This window comes from Temnothorax nylanderi, unplaced genomic scaffold, assembly GCF_030848795.1.
Source record: "Temnothorax nylanderi isolate EJ_2023f unplaced genomic scaffold, tnyl_v1.0 TNYL_tig0104_pilon, whole genome shotgun sequence".
Lineage (NCBI taxonomy): Eukaryota > Metazoa > Arthropoda > Insecta > Hymenoptera > Formicidae > Temnothorax > Temnothorax nylanderi.
In genome coordinates this window covers 365,622-388,047 of record NW_027249166.1, presented here as the reverse complement: position 1 = coordinate 388,047, position 22,426 = coordinate 365,622, and the positions used below count along the sequence as shown (strand labels likewise).

Below are 22,426 nucleotides of genomic sequence, written 5' to 3'. Positions count from 1 at the left end.
TTTCCGCTCGAACGTTTGTCTGTAACTCGCAATTAGCTGCGCCGTTGAGATTCGCGATACAAAATCATCTGTATGTCGCTCCCGTCCGTGACGACGTTGATGTACGGGCCGATCGTTCCCACGCCAATCGACGTGTTTCCATAATCCTGCGGCGAGATGGATCCCCCTATCACACAGATTCCGGGTGTACCGGTTCGTGCAACGGTCCAACAAGTGCGGCGGGCCCGCTGCTCGCGCGGTCGTCGCCAGTTGCGGAAAGGACCTCGCTCGTTTCGCTCGCGTTGAGCCCGAAGAGCATTGTACCGCGAGGTCGAGCAGAGCGTCGCGCACCTCCCGTCACGCTCTCACGTACCAGGCATCACGACGCAGCACGTGCACCTAACGTGTACGTACCACACCACGAGAGAATAGCGATGGTCCGGATGCTATTTTTCCTCGGCGCGGCGTTTTTCGCGCTCGCCGAGGTTCGCGCCGCACCGACGAGGTACGACCAACGGCAGGACGGCGAGTTCAACGTGCACGCTAAGCTGGAGAACTTCCTCATCGTCGCGGCCATCCCCAACGATACTGCCAACGACCACCTCAGCGACCTGGCACTGGAGACTCTCGAGCAGGTGATATCCCGCTCGAAGCAGCAAGGATCAATCAAATCCGACGAGGCGGTTCGCCAAGAGGAGCCCTATTCCGTGGAAGTAATACAGATAAATGAAAATCGTCCGGACAAGGAGAGCTCGGTGCGAAAAGCGGAAGGAGGAGATGCCGGAGCGTTGAACGTCTTGGATCAGCGACCGACCCCCGTCGGCGACCGGCAGGCTGAAGGAGCCGAGAGAGCCGCGAGAAATGTGAAGAACTTCGATTTCCCGAAGAGCCGCGAGGTGCCGGCCAATCCGGGATATTTCGCGAACGCGAGGAAGCCGCCCGGGCCCAAGGCGGGAAACGGCGGTCGGGCTCGGAACATCGTCGGCAACGTTTGGAATCCTGACGTCGAGTCGGGACGACCGGGAACGTCGTTGAAGAAGCAGCTGCCTGGAAGAGGGGAAGAGGAGGACGTCGCGCTGCCTTCGTCGAGCGCCGACAAGAACGACGTGTCTTCGTTCGCCGGGGAGAAGCAGCAGGACGAACTGGTGCTGATTGGCGACGGCGTCGAGAACTGCGGTCCAGGAAGGCGTCGCGACTCATCCACCGGCGTCTGCCAGTTCGACGAGTCGGCTCGTTCTCTCCTTTAGCTTTAAGCTCCCCCATGGCTGTAGTTCTTAAACATGAAAAATGTACTAGTTATTATCATGCAATTATCTCCCGCTGTGCGATATTTGTTACGCGGGGCTTTCAACGTGCTTAAGCTGCGATATTTTATTTTTTATTTAGCATATAAATCTTTCGTCAGATTTATTACGTCTGCCGATCGAAAAGCTCATTTTCCTTTGCTTATTATTAGTGCAAGAGCCATACGAGATGTAACGAGAGGAGTTAGCGAATTATTTGATTAATTTAGCAGTTAAAACGCGCTGAATGCGAGATGATTATCGTTTTATATAAACTGTACATGTGTGAAGATTTACACTGTATGTATCTATTAAGCTACTTGATCAATAAAATACTTAAGCAACAACAACAACATGAACGTATATTTCAATATAAGCGAAAATCACGAAAGAATATTTCATTGAGAAATCTAATCTTCTATAAATTCTAATTTAATTTTTTAATTTAATTCTAATTTAATTTTGGCTTTCTCTTCTAAATCAATAAGCTCTTGGAAAAATCAGAAGTGTACAGAGATTGCTGGTAGTATTTTCTCGTCTCTCCGTATCCTCTGCTTTTCTTATTCTTATATCTTGTCGCGGTATATAAATAGCGCATGTCGCGGGAATTAGAATCCTTACCCTGAGAATCCCGTAAAACGTGATCTCGCCAATCGAGAACGGAGACCAGCCATATAAGGCGCGCGGTACCCGCCGGCCCCCGGGAATTTTCGGAGAGCGAAGGTCGTTCCCCAAAGACCGGCGGCGATTCTGCGATGGCGTTGATTCGGTTCCCATCGCAAGGCGGAAGCGCGAGCGAGAGGAAAAGAGAGAGAGAGAGAGAGAGAGCAAGGGCAAGGTTACGGTAATAGGCGCCAAGCCGCGAGACGGTAGATCGGGGAAATGAACTCGCCGCGAACGGCCAGTACGGCCACGATAGGACATTGCCCTTTACAGAGATTGGTGACTATAGATTGTGCGGCACACCTACGTACACGTGTGTGTATACCTGCGGCACCGCGTGCGATAACTATTACGCTCTGTCTTTGGCATCATCGCGGCTTTCCCCCTTCTTGCTCCCCCTTTTCCTTCGAATAAAACTGGTTACCGCCGAGAGGGACATTCAACGCGCGATTGACACGTCGTTGACGAGGAGCAGAGGAGTCGGTCTTCGGCCAGTCCCACCGTGTCTCCATCCTCGAATATCGTTAATGCTATTAATACTATCGTGTTCCTCTCCTTTGACGGCGGTTTCGCTTGCAATCCGAATGTAATGAGGAGAGAACGCTCGAGGAATGTTCCACGCATCGTTTCCAGCGTCGCGCATCTCCTCTCAGCTGGAGACCAAATGGGGAAAAACGCAATTAGCCGCAAGATGAATGATTCTTGAAGTTATGAGCGACTGAAAATAAAAAATGATAAGACTTGTTATCTGTCTGACAAGTAGACCTTTCGATTTTCAATTTAAAATTTTGTTACGTTCAAAATTTGACTTTGGAACTGAGAAATTATGAAAATATATAAGTATCTTTATCTCGGCAACTCGTTCTCAAGGAAAAGCATACATCTTTTTAAATGTAAAATCATATATCTTCTTGAGTATATCGTCGACTTTACCTTTACGAGAGTTGGCCGGTAAAATTGCGAGGAGGGAAGGGTATTTTTCAGATTTAATATCAAGTTCGAGCGAATCTCTCCTGGCGATCTTCGCATAAATTACGAGAATTTTACGGCGTATCAACAGTGCCGTGACGATATATGTGCCGTTAGCGGCAGGTTGCCGTCGGCACGCCGAGGTTCTTGAACTTTTCCGGGGATCCGTCTCTAGAACCGAGCCGAAGGAAGGCTCAGGTTCGGATCGCCCAGGTGGGGATCGGGATCGTCCTCTGTTACGAGACATCGCCCGGTCATCACACCTCGAGCATCCTCCGTGTTGTCCAGACCACGTCCCACGTTCTCCAACGTCGTTCCGTCCGCTTTCGTCGCATCCTCGCGGCACCGGTCACCGGTCCTGGCCCAATCGCGTTTCCGCGTCGTCTCGTTTAAGAGCCGCAAAAAAGTGGTCGGTCCGTCGTTCACGCCCGCCGAGTAGGAAATAACTCGGCAAATTCACGACCGGAGAGCCGAACAGGAAGCATCCCGCAGTTCCCGAGGTCACCGGCTTCGAATCGAAATCGAGTAGAAAGCCATAATTAGGAATCGGACTCGAGTCGAGGACAGACTTTACGAATAGAAGACAGACCGAAGTGTGTCGAGTGGAAGGCAACTCGACGAGTAGCCGCTCATCAATGTTATCAATCAACATGCGCGTATTCAAGACTGTGCTAATCGTCGCGTTCTTCGGCGCGAGCGTTCGGTGTTTACCCGTCGCCGACAAGCCGACCGAGTCCAAGTCCAAGATCGAGTCTGAGATCAAGACCGAGACCGAGGCCACCTCGGTGGTACCGCAGGAGATAGATGTAACCACGGCCGCGCCGACGTCCAGGTATCCCGATACCACCGATTACTACGACCAGCGGCAGAACGGTTCGGAGAATTATCGCATCCACGTGGACGGTTTTGTCGTCGTATTGGCACCGGTCGAGGCCCTGCTCCTGGCCGGTGCCGCTGGTGCCGCCGGTACCCCTGGCACTTTGGAGACTAATTTCTCCATTTCCAGTCAGGGTACATCCCCGATTCAGCCCATCGGCGAACCGGACAAACCCGCCGTTGATGGTATCCATAACAAAACCGATCTGGCGGTCTCGAAGACAATACACAAGTAAGAATCCATCTACTCGTCGTTGCCCTGATAATTAATTTTATTGGCATTAATTATAATTATATCAATATCTTAAATTGTAATCATATTGCAATTGGTGTCACGCGTAATTTTTAATTTTTTAATTATAAAAATAATACAGTGTACACTTTTTCTCGACGTGACCATCTTATGTTCCAGACAACCAGCTGTACGGTTGGCGAATTTCTTGGCGCCCTTGATACGTGGCATACGTCATGTGCGAGGCACGAGCGTGCATTAAAATGACTCCCCGACGCTTGCAATTCCAATACATATAAGTGTTCCGCCTACAGCATATATTAAGAAAACGGTATTTTCCTTCCCTTTCAATACAGCGGGCGTACATTCTGCGCGTTTCAAGACTATAATAACTATTTAAAATAAGATATTTAAAAAGAACCATGCTCTCTCCACAGGGATAGGATATCTGCATCTACAGGGATGATGGACGAGTACTCGTAGAATATAACGATGTATGATCGACGATCGACTCGATGTCGTACCACGCATTTATATGGTGTCTAGTATCAATAAAGGGACGTGCCGATCGATATTAGCGTTATCCGGCAAGCTCATTTCTCTCTGTAACTTAAAAGATGGCTTTTAAAATACATAAAATTGCAAAAGTCACGATTTCATTGACCTTATCCGTACAATGTAACGGGCGATTGTGTATCCACATATGTATTTACATGTTAAACGAGCTAAATGCAACATTCGCCTTAGCTATAATTTCATTTTGATTTAGCGTTACAGTATACAATATATTCATTTGCTTATAAAACAATCGTAAATGTTAGCTGCGAATTTTCCACGTGCACTGACGTGATATAATCTGCTTCGTAAAGTTATGTATACATAATATAATTATATGCATCTGTGTCTCTCGAGATATGAAAATTTATTTGATTAAACATTAAAATACATATGTGTGTTGTTGTTTGGTGTATCATCACAATGTTTCCTATGCTTAAAGTTGTGCCTAAAGCAAAGCTCCATTTTGATAGAAGAAACCTCGTCTAAATGTTTACAATAAATCTCAACTTTGATTTCACTGAGCAACAAGTCTTTGAGACTTATCATAAACAAATCTTATGGGTATTAACGTATATACATTCTTAGATAAAAAAGAGAAATAAATTATGCACACACACACACACGCACACAAATAATCGCATAAATGTTTTTTTCTAGTCCTCGTTAAGAAGCTTTTTAAGCATTTTTATATCTACGATTTGCCATAAAATATTTCATCATCTATCTCCTTGGATGTTGCACAATGATTACGGTAATGTGAGTGTTGCAGGATCGAAGACACGATAAAAGGTACCCAAATTCTATTCCTTCATTTTATATGATAGTGCCTTGCACTGTTGTATTTTCCATTACATGCTATTATCTTAAATGTAGGATACTCTACCCTGTTATCTCAATTGAAAAAGCCTTTGTTATGAACCTAATAATTTCACACAGGGAAGAATTATTGTACGCATTGAATATAAAATTCTACGATCAACTACGATCAACTCGGTGGGAATCAGTACTGGATATAATATATTCGCAAATAACGAGTAACGATTTATAATTTTGTATTTTCACAAAAAAGTGTACTAGCGTATTACACAACGTTCACACGTATTACACGTATTCAAATATATGTTGAATATATATTTTGACATAAATATAATTTAGACGTATAAAACATATATTTTATATACGCTAATACATTTACAAATATATATTTAAAATCATTATTCATTATTCATGAATATATTTTACCAAATGCTGGTGAAAAAAAATACAATGCAAAATCAGCTAAATTAAATATCCCTTTATACGCTTATGTAATTAGCCATAGTTGGTTGTAATTTTAACCAGAATCATTTATTCTTTAAATAACCATCTTTTATACAATTATTTTAAAAACAGCGACGAGCCCGTATTTGTTCAAATTTGATTCAATTATTCTTCGCAATTTCGACATATACAACATCGTATTAATATACACATGTACAATATTAAATTCAGCCTGGAATTAACATTACAAAGCGCACAGAAATACGTTGCGATAAAAGGAAAAATATATGTAATTCAAATTTATATGCTGTCTAAACTCTTTCAAAAATCCATTCACGTCGAAATTAGAAATCCCACTTTTACAATAAAATGTTCGTCGATGTTCAATATAATAATTCAGACTTTCAAAATTGACACATTTTTCTTAAGAATTAAAATAATTTATAATAATTAGGAAGAATATATATATATATACGAAATTAATAAGATATTTTAAAATATTAAGCGGAAGTCGCCTCGATCGCATCGAGATCCTCAGTTTATCTCACCGGGACTGCTATTACTAGCAAGTACGGCCTCAAATTTTAATTCCTCCTTACCCGCCTACAGAGGAATTATACCATTTGACATCTCTTTCAGGAAAGTCAATAATTTATGTCAGAGATATGGCAGTAGCGTGAAAGAAGCACACTATAAAAATGTATCGGCGACATCGCCGGCTATTACCTCTTTAAGCAAAATCCGGCAATTCTCCACAACGCTACGTCGTCGATCCGGCACGTTGTTCAGGACTTCTTCCGGTGATTGATGAAGATTATCGATGATCTTGCGAAGCTCGTTCAATTCCGTTACAGTGGCTTCTAATTTTATCTCCAAGTTAGACCTGCAAATAATGACGTTCCGAATTAATAATTGGAGGTTTAATCGTTATGATTCGATCTGATTTATTAAACTCACTTCTCTTCTTTCAATTCCTGTATACACGTATCGTTGTCAAGCTGTATGATTCGTAGCACTTTGAGAAGTTTAGTAACGAGATTGTCCACCTCGATCACTTGATCGACGAGATCCACAGATGGACAGTAATCCGTCAAAGGTACAGGACCGTCATTGGTCCCGGTGTCAGATTCGCTCACGGAATCGCAATCGTCGTCACCCTCGTCCTCCACCTGCAAATTTTAATACGATTAATTATGATTATTTTATATTTCTAATAGGTTACGAGTTTGATTTATCTCAGATACTTGCCTTACGACGATGCAGGATCGCCTGGGTGAGATTCGTGAGACTTGTACATTCGTCGCCGTACTTTGTCTTCCTTAGATTATGCTCGTCCGACGTTTCGGAGAAACTCAGTGCTCTGCGTAGAGAATCGCTGCTCGATATCATGTTATGCGAGTATGTGTCCGGCAAAGGTACGTCTTCCAGGACGCTTTCCATCATCAAACATGGCTCGGTTTCAAAATCGAGCAAGTCGGACGACGATTCCATACTTAGTTCTAGAAAATAAAAATTATGGTTTTAATGGATCTGAATGTAATATCCTTATTGTAGCATCTCATTCGTATTCAATTACCTTTGTAAATCTGTTTAGACGAGTCCAGGCTGGATTTTTTATCGATGTTTCTAGCCGCGAAGGGATGCGTCGCGGCGTTCCGAATTGCGCTGATCACCGCGGAAACGAAGGATCCACTCTTCGGGCTCGGCGTGCGTTCTTTTAAACTCTGCTTAGAGCTAACCGGACTAGACTCCACGCTACTGTTACTTCTACTGTACGCTTCGTTATGATATATAACATCCTTTATGGGGAAAGAATTACAATGCATTTAAACTGTCTAACAATAATCAAAGAAATAAATTTTTAATTATTAAATTTAGAAGGGAAGTTAGCACAGAAAAATAGTAACAATAGAATATTAATTCTCCATCTATTATGGATCGTTATTGTCTATTATATTTATTTATAAAAGGTAGCATGTTATAACTGTTCAAAATAGCTATTCTAAGAATATAAACCACTTTGTACGCAAAAGAGAACTTTCATAATTATACTTACTTCAAGATCTTTTACCGAGATGTTATAAGAAGCAATTAATTGATCTATCAATCCTTCCAATCTGGTGCTAAGTCCGGAAAGAGCTACAGCAGCTCCGGACATAGCAGCGCCTTGAGTGAGTAAAAGTTCCCTACTTCTCCGTTCAACGGCATTCAACTTTAGACTCATTGATAAATTCTCTTGCCTAAAAACGGATAATCAATTGTTGAAATATAATTTATAATGTTTAGGAGAAATATTGTCAAGTTTTCGTGAGGCACGTACCTTCTTTGTTCGCTAATTCGCACTAAATGTTTACACTCCTCCATTTGTCTCTCTAATTCCGTCTCTCTTTGAGTTAAGGCTTCGCTTTTTTTCTTGACCTACAAAAGACAAACGAATATGAAATAAATGGTACATACGTCGTACATACTTCAAGAAGGGAACTTAGAAGACTACGCACCTCCAATTCGGCATCTTTGAGCGCCTCTGCCAATGTGGCTTTCTCCTCTTGGAGAAAATCTTGCATCTCGGCTGATTCGGCTTCCAATTCTTGTTGCTGTTGTAGCAAGGCTTTCTGCGCAGCTACACTTTTGTCCAAATCCTTCAACAAAAATATAAAATTATAAAAAGATATTTCCTTGACAGGAAAAATTACAGGAATAATTTTTGTATTATAATAGAAACTGCTGTAGATATGATTTTCTTACCCTGCTTAACATACGACAGAGCGATTGCAGATCAGCTATTTCAACTTGTTGATTAGCGACAACTTGTCCCGAAGATTGTATATGACTTTCGAGCTCGAGGAAGCTGTCGCTGCCCTCTGAAAGAAAATTTCATCGATAACATTTTATTTTCTACAAATTTTACTTTTGCAAATTACGCAGATACAAAAGTAATATAAAATAATTTTGCATTATATTATCTCGTTTGTTTTTGTACTATTGAATTACCTGCATGTTCTGATTGCGGCGTTCCTAGCATAGCCAGTACCCGTTGCGCGTTTCTATCGAGTTCCTTACGCGCAAACGCGTGATCGGCCCGTTCCTCTTCCAGAAGACGATTCGCCTCGGCCAACTCGAGTTTCAATCTCTCGTTCTCTTCCCGCAGACTGCTGCTTTCCTCATTCAAGCTTCTCAAGTTATCCTGCAAGGTCTGTACGTTGTCCCACGCGTGTTCCGTTTGGCAACCCTTGTGCAGTCTCTCGACTACCTCGGGCCCAGCGATGGCGCTCGGTTGTCCGGACATCGCGTTCTCGATGTCCTGCCCGGTCAAGCCAGTCTGTGCGCTGGTCTCGTGATATATACGAGTTTTTTCGGTTCTCTGTCTGGGATACGGCGGCAGACTCTTGTGAACGGAAGACGAATCCCTCCCAATAACGCTCTTCTTCTCAATGGTTCGGCTGAGGCTAACGTCTCGACTTCCAGATCGACTTCTGGTCGTCTTGTCCGTCTTCTCTGCGGCTTTCGAGATCGTCAGTTTATTTCTGTTCCTACGCGGCAACGTTGCATACGTATCGAGCGCCTTGTTATCTTGGCCAGCGGATTTATTATCAGCACGTGAGACAGTACTCTTCGCGCAGAGAACGCGAGAAGCTGACAAGGACGGTATCTTCACTCTCGTTTCCTCAGACGGCGTGGACGCCGGCGTGCGCGCCCCTCGCGTGCTGGACCCGGTCCTCGATCTCGATGAATCGTTCCTGACAATTCTCCCGCCACGCTGCGCAAGATCCTTGTTGATCTCCGTGGTCAGTGCAGACGGCAGTGAGTCCGGCAGCACTCTCGTCCTCGTCCTCGCGATCGAAGCCGCAGTGGGAGTGGATAAATTGGATACTGCGCTGCTGCTGGACCGACAGCCATACGTCGCCGTACCACGACTACCAACAGGCGTCTTGGTGTCTGCAACGAGAGAGGAGCTCGGCTCCCGATTCAATTTCTCCCTCGATCGTGGTCGATGGTCCCGTTCTCTGCTCGCACCTTGAATCTTGGTCATTATATTTCTGGGCGTTGCTGTTCGCGACTTAGACCGCGGCGTCGTCGAGCCTAAGCTCGTGCTCGAGGTCGCGCTCGTTGGTTTCGCGCGAGCGCTCTTCTGCGACTCGGTACCGCTCGTGATCTTCTTCTTGGCCGCGCTGGACGCCGTCGTGGTCCTCTTCACGTTCATACGGCTCGTTCGCACGGACACGCTGCCGGCGATGGACGAGCTCTCGCTACCGCCCTCGCTGGTGCCCTCGCCGCCGGTAGCACCCAGTCGCACATCGTCTGGCAACGTGGATCCGCACGCGTCCTCGTACACCGAGCAACAACTGACGAGGCTGGAGTCGCAAGAGGCCTCGTCCAGGCCGCCACAACTGCTCGTGTAGTCGACGCTATTTCTACTGCGTACCTGCAAGAATATGTGATCTAAATAAGTATCTATAATTTATAGATCTACTATCATTAGTGTCTGGACATTCTTGGTTTTACATATTGAAAGCATGTAAAAGAGTTTTTATCTTAAGAAAATACTAAAATCTTATCTGTGAATAAAACTTTATACACTGAAACTCACTCTTGGAACTTCTGTCGCGCAACCCTCGACGCCGCTGTCGCTGCCGTCCTTGCTGTCCTTATTCTCAGCTAGCGTCTTGTCGTTTGCCTTGCTGTTCTGCGACTCGGTGATGTGAATGACGGTGATATTGCACTCGCTGTTCATAGTGAGGTCCGGATCCTCCTCTCCATTGAGAGGCGAAGCGAGATCCTCCGGTACGCCCGAGTCCTGCCGCGCCACGTTCATCGGCGAGGATACCTTCAGACAATTTTCAGGCTCGGGGTACGAGGTCTCCATTATTACGGTATCGAGTAAATCGCTCATTTCGTTCTTATCATCTTGCCACTGAAAAATATCGCAGAGAAGAACGAATGAGTACAAAAATAATTAAATATAATATTAATATGTTCTAATTTATATATAAAGTCATACATATCTATAAATACGTTTGAACGTTAAGATAACAGTTAGGTAGATATATTTTTGAGGCTCATAAATTTAATTTAATTAGGAAGAGCCAGTCTTTTGGCTAGCATTCTGATTACGAGCTTGCAGAAACCAATGCAAAATGAAGCTTTTTGAAGATTGTACAGTGAGACGATGTAACAAACATACTAATCCTCTAAAATTAGATAGCTGATTGTTGAACACGGAATTGGTCATGTTACAAGAATTTTTCGAATCCAAGGCTAAAAGAATCCATCCAATACGGACAGTAGCGGATGCAGACAGGAGCAATTAGCTCGCACAGCGCCAAATCGATAAAGCTATTTCGTTTCAAAATCAAGTTATAGCATTCCAATCACGGTGATATTGAATTAGTCGAATGGTACACACGACTCATGCAAAGGAAATCATTTCGGATGGTCTGGACACGATTTTTCCGATTCGCGCGTGCCGGATTAGGGAACAGCTCAGTGATGAACTATTTAGTAGAGAATAATAAAAACTAAGTAAAACATTTGATTCTTATCAATTTACACAGCATATTATATTGTTAATCATTTAATTTTTAACAGGGAGAAAGAAAGAAAGAGGGATTCTCTTCGCAAACTTTACTTACGTTTCACGATTTATTAATTCGTAGACTCGTAAAATTGACAATTTGCAGATAATTTATAACAAATAAATTCTAATTTGCATTTTGAATGATTCACGCTGGAACGGAAAAATACATTTATTATTTTTCGCGAAAGATCAATCAAGGCTAACCCTTTGAGCTCTCTGTTATCAGTTTATCTCTCGTCTCTTGATCGACGTACTCTGGACTGATAGAGGCCAGTGTTATGCAGATATAAAATAGCGGATAACGCGAGGAGGAATTAGGTGATTCCCTCTAAGCGCATATCTAACGAGCACAGCTGATACCTCGTAGATTGTTCGCACAGATATTTTGTCGTACTACTATACAATGAGTCACTAAATTACTCCCCCGATTTATCGAACGACGTAGTGCAATTCACTCGTGAATCGCGATTTACGAGAAATCGTGTGACCGAATGACAGTGAGAGCGGACTGTGCCAGGAATGTTGAGTGGGACGTCGCGAGATAAGATACATGTTGATATCAATGCCAAGTATACCAGCCATTAGCACAATTAGAATTTACAAAATTCTGCGAAAACAGAAAAAGAACATTAAAGAAACGGAGAATTTAACTATAATTTTTTAAAGAAGAGAATAGGATTTGATTCGATCCTAAACGATTAAGAAAGAAGAGTTATTTCTCTTCTATAGCATATAGTAATAAAACAAATCTAGGAATCCGATAAATATAGTAAAGTGTAGGAAGAAGTTATCTCTTATTCTCTTTATACCTTGAAGTGTTCAGTCCAATAAGATAAGTATCAATAGATGATTAATTTTCGGCCTATTATTGTTACAAGGTATACCATTGTTAAAACTCTTGCTGGGGAAAGGTGCATTCCATATTCGCTCCAAGTAACACTTTCTGTTTTAATCTTATATGCATATTTTGGCATTTCTCCTCGATTGCATAGTGAAATCCGCAGTACACATACATCCGCAGTGTCCCGAAAATATTTGTATCACTCTTTCTTTCTTTCGAGGAATTATAATATTTCAGGGGAAATATTTATTTTCAACGGACACCAGCCTCTTCGATGAAATGAAAATATTAACAAAATGTTTCGATGCTCATATTTTTCCAAGGAATATAGCTATGTTATATCCTCTAACAATTTTTATCATTAAAAGGTACAATGCAGAGGCATTCTGCATGTAATTAGAAAGACATTTTAAAGAAATATAATTTATATGTACTATATTTCGAGATATCAATAAAGAAAACTGTAAAAGCTAAGCAGGATTTGCAAGGATTAATCCCTGACACCTTGAAAGCCTAAAGATGACGTTACGATTATATTAAGCTGTTGTAAAGCCCCTTTTCAGACGCTTCGAGTCGGCGAACCGTTTTGTCCTTCGCTCGGCCGTGATGAATGACGGCGAGAGAACGGCGTGCCGAATTAGAGAGAGAAGAAAAGATAAGGCAAACAGAGTCGTAACTAGGCTTTGGCAAATACGATCCTTTTTAATTCCAAAGATCTTTTTTCGTCACATTGCAATATTTGCATCTCTTTGCATATTTCCGGTGTAAGAGAAACGGCATGCACATTCAACTATGTAGGATGTCTTTTTAATTAACAAATTGTCACAAATACTTTGTTGCCGATTTGAAATCAATTTTTCCTCACTGAAAATTTCGAGCAATTAAAATTAAGATTAAGACGTTAAGTTTCTAGTGAGACTTCGGGGGTAGAATAGAATAATGTATATTATATATATTCTAGAATAAATCCTCTCAGGGCTCTCAGAGTGATGCATGAGAAAGTAAATGATGCATATCTTACAAAAGAGAAGATACTTGATATAAGATGATATCTATATTGTAAAATAAAATAATATAATACAAAAAATACAATGTAAGGAGCATAAATTGATATATGAGAATAAATAAAAGTAGGAAAATTGGCAGAAAATATTATGTGTTAAAATTACATCTGACAGTTTAATTTTCAGTCTACTTTAGCTTAATGGAATTTTAATTTGAAATTTAATTTTAAATATATATGATGCTAAGAATTCACGAGATAATCGTGGCTAATTTATACGTAATTACGAGCTGCTAACAATTAACTTAACAATGTCCCCAGTATCAATTTTAAATTCACTTTTAATAGATATAATTAAACACGAAACAGGATAAAATTTAAAACTTCGTGAAAAATTCTAGCTCTTTTCGTACATATAGAAATAATACTCAAATAAATTGCGAGATATATTAAATATTGAAATGTATAACATTATAAAGAGGAAAACTTGTTTAATCTCAACGTACTCTAATTATCTGTGACAGATGAATGACACGTAACCGATAACAGATCGTAAAAGGCGCTGTAATTCCTAGTTACGACTCTGGTATCAATGAACGGAGTGTTCACCGCTGCGAACGGTCTCGCGGGAAGTCCCGCGAGAAGCAATGATAATCGGGGCCGATTGTGCGGTGAAGAACCCGTCGTCACATGTGCCCACCACCACGCGAAGCGAGCATTCGTTATTACGCGGCTGCAACGTAGGGAACGGAGTCGTGTCACGCCGCTCGCCGTAACGTAAATAACTCTCTCTCTCGTATCTCTGCACGAACGCACTTTTTCTTTCTGGTACTCGCCTCTAAAAACAGGATATATCTTATATTTTAGTGGCGATAGAAAGAAGTAAACAGAGGTTTATTAAGAAGAAGAAACCCTTCGATAACACAGTACCTGAGATTAGTAATTAATACATTACTTGTACAATAAATCATCCAACGAGCAACAGCGATTGGATAATTGTTGTAGTTGCCACGGAACAAGTATGTGCCGTGCGAAATGTTCCCTATCAATAACGAAGAGAGATGACAACCCGCAAGTGTCAGTGACGATCTCCCACATCGACAAGCAACCGGACTTGAAGACGAAGGAACGGAAGATTAAGAGCAATTCCATGAGACATTGTAAGCATTCTCCCGACGAGGCCGACGTCGACGACGACGACATCAAGCGATTCCACGGCGACGGGCTCGTCGTTAAGATGCACTCGAATCAGCATGTGCTGGAGATCACGGGTGACGGCTGCCGGATTGCCCTGTCGGAGAATTCCGGCAGCGTTCACGTCATCGGTGACGGTTGCAGACTGCGCGTGAACCGCAACATGGGCGATATCGAGTACACCGGCGACGGCGGACAGGTCCTCCTCGGACCGGACTCCTCTAAAGGAAAGGTGAAATTCGTGGGAGACGGCGGAAGGGTGATCTTCGACTCGAGTCCCGAGACTGACCTGAAGAAGTCATCGAAGGAACAAAAGAACAGTGAAACTTACGTGCAAAACTTTACGTGTTCACGTAAGGAGATTATTAATAAGACACCGAAATGCGAAGATGACCACAGGACGTCGAACGAAGAGGATCTGGACAATATCTTGAACGATACGAAGGAGAAGTGCCAGGGGAAGCACGGGAAGCACAACGAGGAAACGCGGAAATCCTTGCGGCATCCAACCGTTACGAAGATCATCACGAAGATCCAAAGCGACGGTCAATGCGTAACGAAACGCTTCGGCGAGTCTACGTTGATCGTTAATTCCCGCGGTTGTTCTGTGACGAAAAGTGTGTCGAAAACTTCGGCCACGAATGTCGAGCTCAAGTGACGTAACCGGAGTTTCTTGGATGGTGCTATGTAGAAAGGTCTGTTCCTAGAAAAATAAACGATCAGGAGCGATCAGCAGCTGGCTGAACGTATAACTTCACCGAAAGTTCTTCTTTCTCAATTGTACAAACTGCCAGAAAAGATTTTCATTTTACGAAAAATTTTAAGAAGCCTACCGCAACAAAGTTGACACTATAGTTGTAGCTCGAAAGTACAAACTAACAGTTACTTGGATTTTATTAATTTTACGAGTATTATGTTTCCTGCCTTTGTAATATTTTTTACTTTATTATTTTAGAAAAATATCTCTGTGTACATGACGCTATAAAGTTCCCATGTCATTATTCTATAGAATTACGTTCATCATAATTATTTTCCATGCTATTGTCTCCCCAGACTTTCAGACTATTAGTGTGAACTACATTCGACGTAAAGATGAAAAATAGGACTTTTAAACGACTATATTTAACGCTAACTATGTACTGACTAATATGTATATTGTTCATGGATATTAATTATTGCGCAAATACCTCTTTTCGTCTTTTCGTTTCCACTTTTTCTATTAATTATATATTCTAATTTTTAAACTTATTTAAACTTTAAATTTACTATAATTCCAATAAAATTATTATATATATTAAATTGTAAAAGTATTATTAAATATATTTTATTATTAAACTGTTAAACTGTTATTAGTTATTATTTTCCTGATTTCAAAACCCGATGAAACTTTCAGATCGACACCAATTATCGACATTCCGATAATTTGTATCTATTAATTATTATTAATAATTAACTAATAAATGAAAAAAATAACTTTAATAATAATTATTAATATATTAATAGTAATTAAATAATAATTATCAGCATGAAGTCGTTTATGTGCTAAGTTAAGGCCGTCTGCCTTGTATTCTCAGTGTATCAGACCGAAACGATCTCAGAGATTTGATTCAAACAACGAATAAGACTCGTAATAAATCGGCTCACCTAGACATTGACGCGTCTTAGCGTTTTATATACGAAATAAATGTAGGAAATAGCGATGACAGACTAAACGGAGAGTCATTTATATTTAGACACGAATAAAGCTAGCAACGGCATTTCTTAAGAGCACAGTGTGATCGATAGATAGGATATCGGTCGTAAACTATTCCTGGCAACCATATGAAGCGCATAGCTGGAAAATTTCTATCCGAAGATACAAATGTGTAAAATGACGCATTCAGATCGGTCGTGAACGAAAGTTCTCCCCAATCGCATCGTCTATCCCCAATAGAAATATGACAAAATTTATATTTAAACTGATTAATTCAAATTTAGTTCCAGTTTAAAAAAAAAATCCAAAAGACGTGAAACAGACCAATTTTCCGTCGAGGTAAATTTCAATACGTAAGTCTTTCATCGTTGCTTTCGTGTGAAATCCTGGGAATTAAGAGATTGTTACTTTGTTCGGCACTCTCAATGTAAACTGTATAGCGACTGGGCGCACTGGATTCAGCAGTTACCGAGATATTTCAGTAAATGGACGGCGGTCACACATGGGGGCGACTGCGAGGAAGATAATTCTATTTATGAACGACAGTAATCCTCAGCATTCCCGAATATCGCGGTACGGAAAGACATTAGTCCCGTGATTTACCAGAACTTCTTTCCTGAGATTTACAATGCCATTTCAGTATATCTATATCCCTATAAAGTACTCGTTCACATTTCTCGACTCTCTCTCGCGGGTTTCTTCGAATAAAATACTTTTTTCAATAATATACTAATGTTAATATACTATTTTTTAGACTAACATTCTTCCAAATATAAATATTTCGATTTTGTGTCTTGATTATGCACAGAAAGCTACATTTTTCGTCGGCGGGTAATAAAAGTAGGGAAAATTAATTCGATATGTTGTAGAATGCAGGAAACGATGCTAATGCGAGGCGATGTTCTCGGTAATCGACGTGTGCAATGTTGCTGTTGTTGCGCGTAGCATGTCAAAGAAATCGTCAAAACATCGCTCGTGAAAGCAAAGAGAAGTGAGAAACATTCCGTTCCCTCTTTCTCTCCGAGGAGACTCGATTCGGAGCCGCGAGATCCGAAGTCCCTGCTCCCTCTCTTTCTCTTTCTCTCTTCCTCGGGGTCCATGCCATGTGGATATATTTATCGTACGTGTTCGCTAAAATCATTCCACGAGGCTCGCCTATGCGAACGAGTCTTATCCAGCGCATTTGCATTCGCTGCATGCTCGCGACTCGCCTCTTCAACATTAGCGTATGTCGAACGTCCGTGTGATAAACTCGCTCTTTTCGCTGGCACAGTAATTAAAATAGATTTTAACAAACATGATCTTTCCTGCGGTTAAAACCGCCCTACTTTAATTCCTCCGCGATAGATTTAAATAAAAAAATTCGCGACAGTGAAAATTTTCATTGTACTAAACGAAGAAAGTTGTCCATCGTAACGAAAGGATTTGAAATAGAAAAAAAAAAGGAGAAAATATCGAGGTTCCTCGCGCGAGTCCCAGTTATATATAATCGTTGTAATAAAAGGAAAAGATGTAAACACGCTAAATTACGTTAAATTACCGTATACGTGTCGTGGAGGCCGTACCGGCGGCAGGACTACGTGAAAGTTTAAGGCCACGCGTTAATTGACCGAGCTAATTATCGCGCAGAACATCTTCGACACCGCGTACGGACCTGCGCTAATTAGCGAATTAATAGGCGAGCGGAAGCCCGCGATCACATCGCCGTAACAGCCGTAAAACGCAAAGTCTCACCCACGCGCGCTTTCCTCCGAGGCTTACTCGCCGCGGAGTTTCCTTCGCACGGTCGCGAAAGTAAGATACAATTTCAGCCTACGTGTCTGGACGCGTTTTTTTTTCCCCTCCTTTTTCTTTTACTACGATTACTGTAACGCGAGAGCTCGCGGCTCGCGGCTCTCTCGTCGCGTCGAGACGAGATTCACGGCCAGGCAGCCTCTGGCCACGTACCTATTGTTAGTCCTTTCCTCCCATTTGCAACTCGCGATCGCTTTTGCGAACGACTTCTACGTCAGAGTGATAAATAAGCTGGTAGCTTTCTAGCTAAAGTGCATTCTCGCAGAAGCGCGATGCGTTTGGAAGATAACGAGATAATCGAGCGCCATTGTTCGACGATTAATTCCCCGTAACGTGGCGAGAGAGGGGTGGGATTAAAAACGGCGTGGGCAAACTTTCAGTATTTTCCTTCGAGCCGGTCGAGAGTAACCATCTGAAGATGTTCGACCGCGTTGATTGGGATAAACTGCGTTAATGACTACAAGTTGCACGGCGGGAGGAACGAATCGAGTATCCATAATTTGTGAAGCCCATTCTAGACATTGTTTTCAAATTCCATCTTGCGAATTGGATTTGTAGGCTCGATCCACTTTCACTCCTGAAATTTTTACGTAAATCAGAAGTGAGAAATGATGAAACAACGGGCACGCAACCGCTTTGTCGGTCGAAGAGGTTTAGAAGAAAAAAATAGGAGAGGCAGATAATTATCGGCGAAAAATACACGTTTTCTCATTCCAAGAACATTCTTACGTCGCAATGATAATGTTTGCTTGACCATCTGTTCGTTGTAATTGCGAATTCATACACGATTTGGTCGTATCTAAGTCGTTATCCTTAATTTATCCCGTCAGTCTTGTTTGGCGGGATAAACGCGCGTTTTTCCACGTCTCTGCGCGACGTGGATGCCGCGCGACTTAACGATTCGTTTTATTGTAATGTAAACATAGTCGCGATGGCGTGACATAACTATAAACACGTCCGTTTTGAACTACACCTTCTGCGGCTCAAAGTCGAAACGGGTCTTCCCCTTTTTGAAGAAAAAGCTCTCATTTCCCGAGACGAAAAAAAAAAGGAAAGAGCGGGAGGCGCATCTGTAAGTAAACATCTGTAAGCAATTCGCTCGGCCACATACCGAGAATTAAGAAAAGAGAAAGTCGAGACCAAAATCCTGCGGTTTACAAAAAACTTTCCTCAGACTTACGGGGAAGGTATTGCCGTGTGCGTCGACAATTACCTCATCCATTATCCTTTCTCTGAACGTTTATCCCTCAAGGAAGGAAGATCTTCAACCCTCAAGCATCGACGTCGGTCTCCGCGACATAAACACAACAGCTCGAATCATCATATCGGATACGGAGTCTCCAGGACTCCCGTTACGTATTTTGTAATTTTGATCACTATTTTCTTTTCTAGAAAAACAAATAAAACTTTATCTTTGCACAATTAACGCTGAAAAGTGGAACAAATATAGCGACAAGTACAAAGTGGAGAATAGCTATTTTTGTCTCCCCTTTTTTTCATATTTGAAAGTAGGAGTCCTCTCGACAGTTGAAAGTCGAATATCAAGGATTAATTTTTTAGATATGTCTTCCCACTTATTTTGTGATATTGATTAATTGTTTTCTCCTTAAGAAAAACGAATGAAACTTGATCCTGCACGATACAGAGCGAAGAAAAGTTCTTTTCATTTCCCTTTTCTTTCATATCTAAAAGCAGAAGTCCTCAGGACTCAACGGCGTAATATCCATAGTTGAGGACTGAATATCAGAGATCATCTTTTTTTAGATACAGACATCCCAACGTGTGCAATGTCTACCTAGTTAACACATTTACCACCATAACACCGAGACCTTTTGTTTATGTTTCGTCGGTCGTCAGTGACTGTCAAATAATTATCACATATCACATCTCTATGCAACTCAATGCTATAAATTTGATACTATAAATTAAGTATCTTATTCTTCTTCTCCTTAATATAAAATATAAAATCAATCTGGCGTGAACGGAAAATCGGTAAAAATAAAATTAGCTCGGCGAGATGAATGCGTTAAGAGGCGAATGTCAAGGATGATGTAAATACAACGGAGTATCACGTTAACATTTTTCCACATTCGGCGTAATATGTCTACTTATAACTTGTGTTCCAGGCCAGACGTCGGTTTCGTGAGGAAATTTTCCCGTTATCGCCGTCGTCGACGCTCGGGATTACCGCCTGCGACGAATTCACGACCATCACCAGCCGAGATCGCAGCCTCGGCGGGAGGGTGGATCCGATCGCCGAGGGCAGGTGCGTGGTGCGGTGGTCTAAACAACCGTGATCGATAAAAGGAAACTAATCGCTTACCTCGAGCTCGCCGGTGTGACGATTGTCCCGATTACGGAGCCGCGCGCGGTCGGACGACCGACGGATATCGAGATCCCGGAAGACGCGGTCGATACCGGGGAAGGTGTCTCACATTTATATCCTGCCCGCTCGTTAAAACCGTCCGGCGTAAACGGAGCAATCGCGGGGGCCGGGAGCGGTTCCGCGCGTCAACAGCCGCAGTTCTCCGTCTCTTTTTTTAAACGCACGCCTCGCACAGTTTCGCTCGCCTCGCCGATTGCGAGTCGCAGGTCGCAGGCACAGTCGCAGGTCTCCTAGGTTCGCGACGGGGATCGCGGAGTAGCCAGCAGCCAGCCTTGGAGTCCGAAACGGTCCGAAGTGATCCGAACGAATGCACGGCAGACGGCGGAAGCAGGAATCAGGATAACGAGACGGCGGGATACACCGCCGGCGATGGCGGGCCGAGAAGGGAGGCAACCTTTTTTCCCCGCAGCGAACAGCGACAACTGGCGAGAAGCGACAACGATCCTTGCGGCTCGAACCTCGAACGTCAAAAATATCCTCTGCAGATAACGGCATCGTATGTTCAAGTCTCGAAAAGAATCCCCAAGATAAACTTGGAGTCAACATTAATTAAAAAAGGAAAAGAAAGATGAAAAGGGGGCGAGTTTATTCGATGTCGCTTATCTCGTTGCGTCCCCCAGGACATGTGAGAAATGTCGTGAAACTGCATCGCGAGACGAGATTAACCGTGTCTTGTAAGTTATTATAAGAAATTCCGCTTTTATTTGTACTTAATATTAACTTAAAACGCGAACGGTAAATTAATTACTATCTATATTAATCTACAACGATGATTTTTTTTACGCGAGGTCTTTCATAGCGGGCGTTAAGGTCATCAGGAGGTCCTCCATCCGTTTTCTGTCGGTTTCCGTTGGCAATTTGGACCACAAACGTTCCAGCTTCCTCTCCTGATGTTTCTAAAGAGAAGGAGAGAAGGCGGAGTAATATTTTCTTTGTTAACTGGACTTCGTTAACGCAAGCAAGATAGGCGAATGTTGCATGCTTACTCTGATGAAGAGAAAACAGTGTTTCAGAGTCGCTCCGACGTAGAGGATCTTCGTTTTGACCAGTCGCTCCCCTACGTTGCTTATTAGCGGGATAGCGTGCAACGCGAATTTGTGAGGCCCATGCCTGAGCCTCACTATCGCTATTTTCGTTTGTACGTTGCAGTATTTCGCTGCGATAAAAGACAAGATTGTATATTTAGGCTAAAAAAGTTACGCTAAGAACAGATTCAAATCCATGAAATTAATATAATTACATATTCATGTCTATATAATTGTTGCATAGATAAAGAAAAAAAATATATGACAGTTTATATAGTTTTCTTCTATATATACAAGCTAAAAATTTGTTATACAAAAGAGAAAAAATGTTTCATCATGTTTTATTTTATAGATATAAATAAAGAACAAGAAGTTTGAGTCGCCAGTAGATAAATAAAGACCAAGTAAATTCTTGATTTGAAAAAGGGATGTTTATTAAATATAAATTTCCTTTTCCAACAAAGAAAACTGTTTCAAGACCAACACATAATAGTTTGGTAAGTTGGAAAAAATATAAAATATTGCACACAAATATTATTACTTAGATTAAGATCTAGACTGACCAAAGATGACATTTTCTCTATTTAATTGTAGGAAACCAAGTGCGTTTATCTAAAGAACTGTCATAATATGTCCAACGCCAAATTACCATCAAAGCCGTCCTTTATCGCTGCTACCCCCACGTCGCCGTACAATTGTTGCACCTTCCGTTTAATTGCATTGGACACATGTGTATTCTTCCACGCCGCCTGCTTGTCGTCCTTGTCGTCGTACGGCTTTATCGTGAAAACGATGTATCTAAAGACAGTAAGTAACAGGTAATGAAGAAATGTTATTAGTGATTCCTCATCATGAAAAATTGAAAACTTCGCAATTTTATCCTGTCACCTGTTTTTGAAGCGGACCATGTTTCAGGTTTCAGGTTAATTCAGCGGCGAACGCGATTCCTGCCCGTAATTATAGCATTCGCCAAGGTTCCGAATGCTCGGCGTGCTGCGGGGAAGGTCGAGAACGACGACGTATGGAACGTTCCTCCCAAGGGAATGAAAATGAGCACAAAGCGGATGATGCAGATTCGCGCTCTCGGCTATACAC

At 42.1% G+C, this 22,426-nt stretch overlaps 5 protein-coding genes across 8 annotated transcripts; 3 read left to right on the top strand and 2 right to left on the bottom strand.

The window, feature by feature from the left end:
* Positions 1 to 5: 5 nt before the first annotated feature.
* On the top strand, positions 6 to 1,615 carry LOC139775767 (uncharacterized). The gene has a single exon (XM_071712034.1). It carries the CDS (start codon positions 414 to 416, stop codon positions 1,224 to 1,226), a length of 813 nt encoding a protein of 270 aa, XP_071568135.1. The 5' UTR covers positions 6 to 413; the 3' UTR covers positions 1,227 to 1,615.
* On the bottom strand, positions 1,140 to 20,386 carry Corn (microtubule-binding protein cornetto). 4 transcript variants are annotated; one of them, XM_071712015.1, is made up of 12 exons: positions 19,134 to 19,298; positions 10,409 to 10,732; positions 8,812 to 10,243; positions 8,566 to 8,681; positions 8,319 to 8,459; positions 8,141 to 8,238; positions 7,877 to 8,060; positions 7,397 to 7,619; positions 7,069 to 7,319; positions 6,778 to 6,989; positions 6,547 to 6,703; positions 1,140 to 1,252 (listed from the first exon to the last, which is right to left on the bottom strand). In XM_071712015.1, exons 1-12 carry the CDS (start codon positions 19,140 to 19,142, stop codon positions 1,229 to 1,231), a joined length of 3,171 nt encoding a protein of 1,056 aa, XP_071568116.1. In that variant the 5' UTR covers positions 19,143 to 19,298; the 3' UTR covers positions 1,140 to 1,228. The 4 variants fall into 4 exon arrangements, with proteins under 4 accessions (XP_071568116.1, XP_071568118.1, XP_071568119.1 ...); XM_071712017.1 differs by lacking the exons at positions 1,140 to 1,252; positions 19,134 to 19,298 and adding an exon at positions 20,244 to 20,386 and having other exon boundaries at positions 4,025 to 6,703; XM_071712018.1 differs by lacking the exons at positions 1,140 to 1,252; positions 19,134 to 19,298 and adding an exon at positions 20,029 to 20,135 and having other exon boundaries at positions 4,025 to 6,703.
* On the top strand, positions 3,152 to 4,264 carry LOC139775770 (uncharacterized). Its single transcript, XM_071712037.1, is given in 2 exon segments — positions 3,152 to 4,023; positions 4,183 to 4,264. Coding segments are annotated over 2 exon segments (576 nt in total). The 5' UTR covers positions 3,152 to 3,529.
* Positions 13,876 to 15,776, top strand: LOC139775742 (uncharacterized). Its single transcript, XM_071711995.1, has one exon. The coding sequence runs from the start codon at positions 14,261 to 14,263 to the stop codon at positions 15,089 to 15,091; it is 831 nt and encodes a 276-aa protein (XP_071568096.1). The 5' UTR covers positions 13,876 to 14,260; the 3' UTR covers positions 15,092 to 15,776.
* Positions 20,387 to 20,985: 599 nt separating the features above from the next.
* Positions 20,986 to 22,360, bottom strand: Pop5 (POP5 ribonuclease P/MRP subunit). The gene is made up of 4 exons (XM_071712035.1): positions 22,220 to 22,360; positions 21,981 to 22,129; positions 21,293 to 21,462; positions 20,986 to 21,202 (listed from the first exon to the last, which is right to left on the bottom strand). Exons 1-4 carry the CDS (start codon positions 22,237 to 22,239, stop codon positions 21,086 to 21,088), a joined length of 456 nt encoding a protein of 151 aa, XP_071568136.1. The 5' UTR covers positions 22,240 to 22,360; the 3' UTR covers positions 20,986 to 21,085.
* Between the last annotated feature and the right edge of the window lie 66 nt (positions 22,361 to 22,426).

Bases quoted from the DNA above. Each gene is read 5' to 3' on its own strand.
- LOC139775767 (XM_071712034.1), top strand. From the start codon at position 414: ATGGTCCGGATGCTATTTTTCCTCGGCGCGGCGTTTTTCGCGCTCGCC.
- LOC139775742 (XM_071711995.1), top strand. From the start codon at position 14,261: ATGTGCCGTGCGAAATGTTCCCTATCAATAACGAAGAGAGATGACAAC.
- Corn (XM_071712014.1), bottom strand. The intron at 8,460-8,565 runs GTAAGAAAATCA...TTTTTGTTGAAG, and splicing joins TCTGTCGTATGTTAAGCAGG to GATTTGGACAAAAGTGTAGC. The intron at 7,620-7,876 runs GTAAGTATAATT...TTCCCCATAAAG, and splicing joins TCTCGGTAAAAGATCTTGAA to GATGTTATATATCATAACGA.
- Pop5 (XM_071712035.1), bottom strand. From the start codon at position 22,239: ATGGTCCGCTTCAAAAACAG. The intron at 22,130-22,219 runs GTGACAGGATAA...TACTGTCTTTAG, and splicing joins ATGGTCCGCTTCAAAAACAG to ATACATCGTTTTCACGATAA. The intron at 21,203-21,292 runs GTAAGCATGCAA...CCTTCTCTTTAG, and splicing joins ACTGTTTTCTCTTCATCAGA to AAACATCAGGAGAGGAAGCT.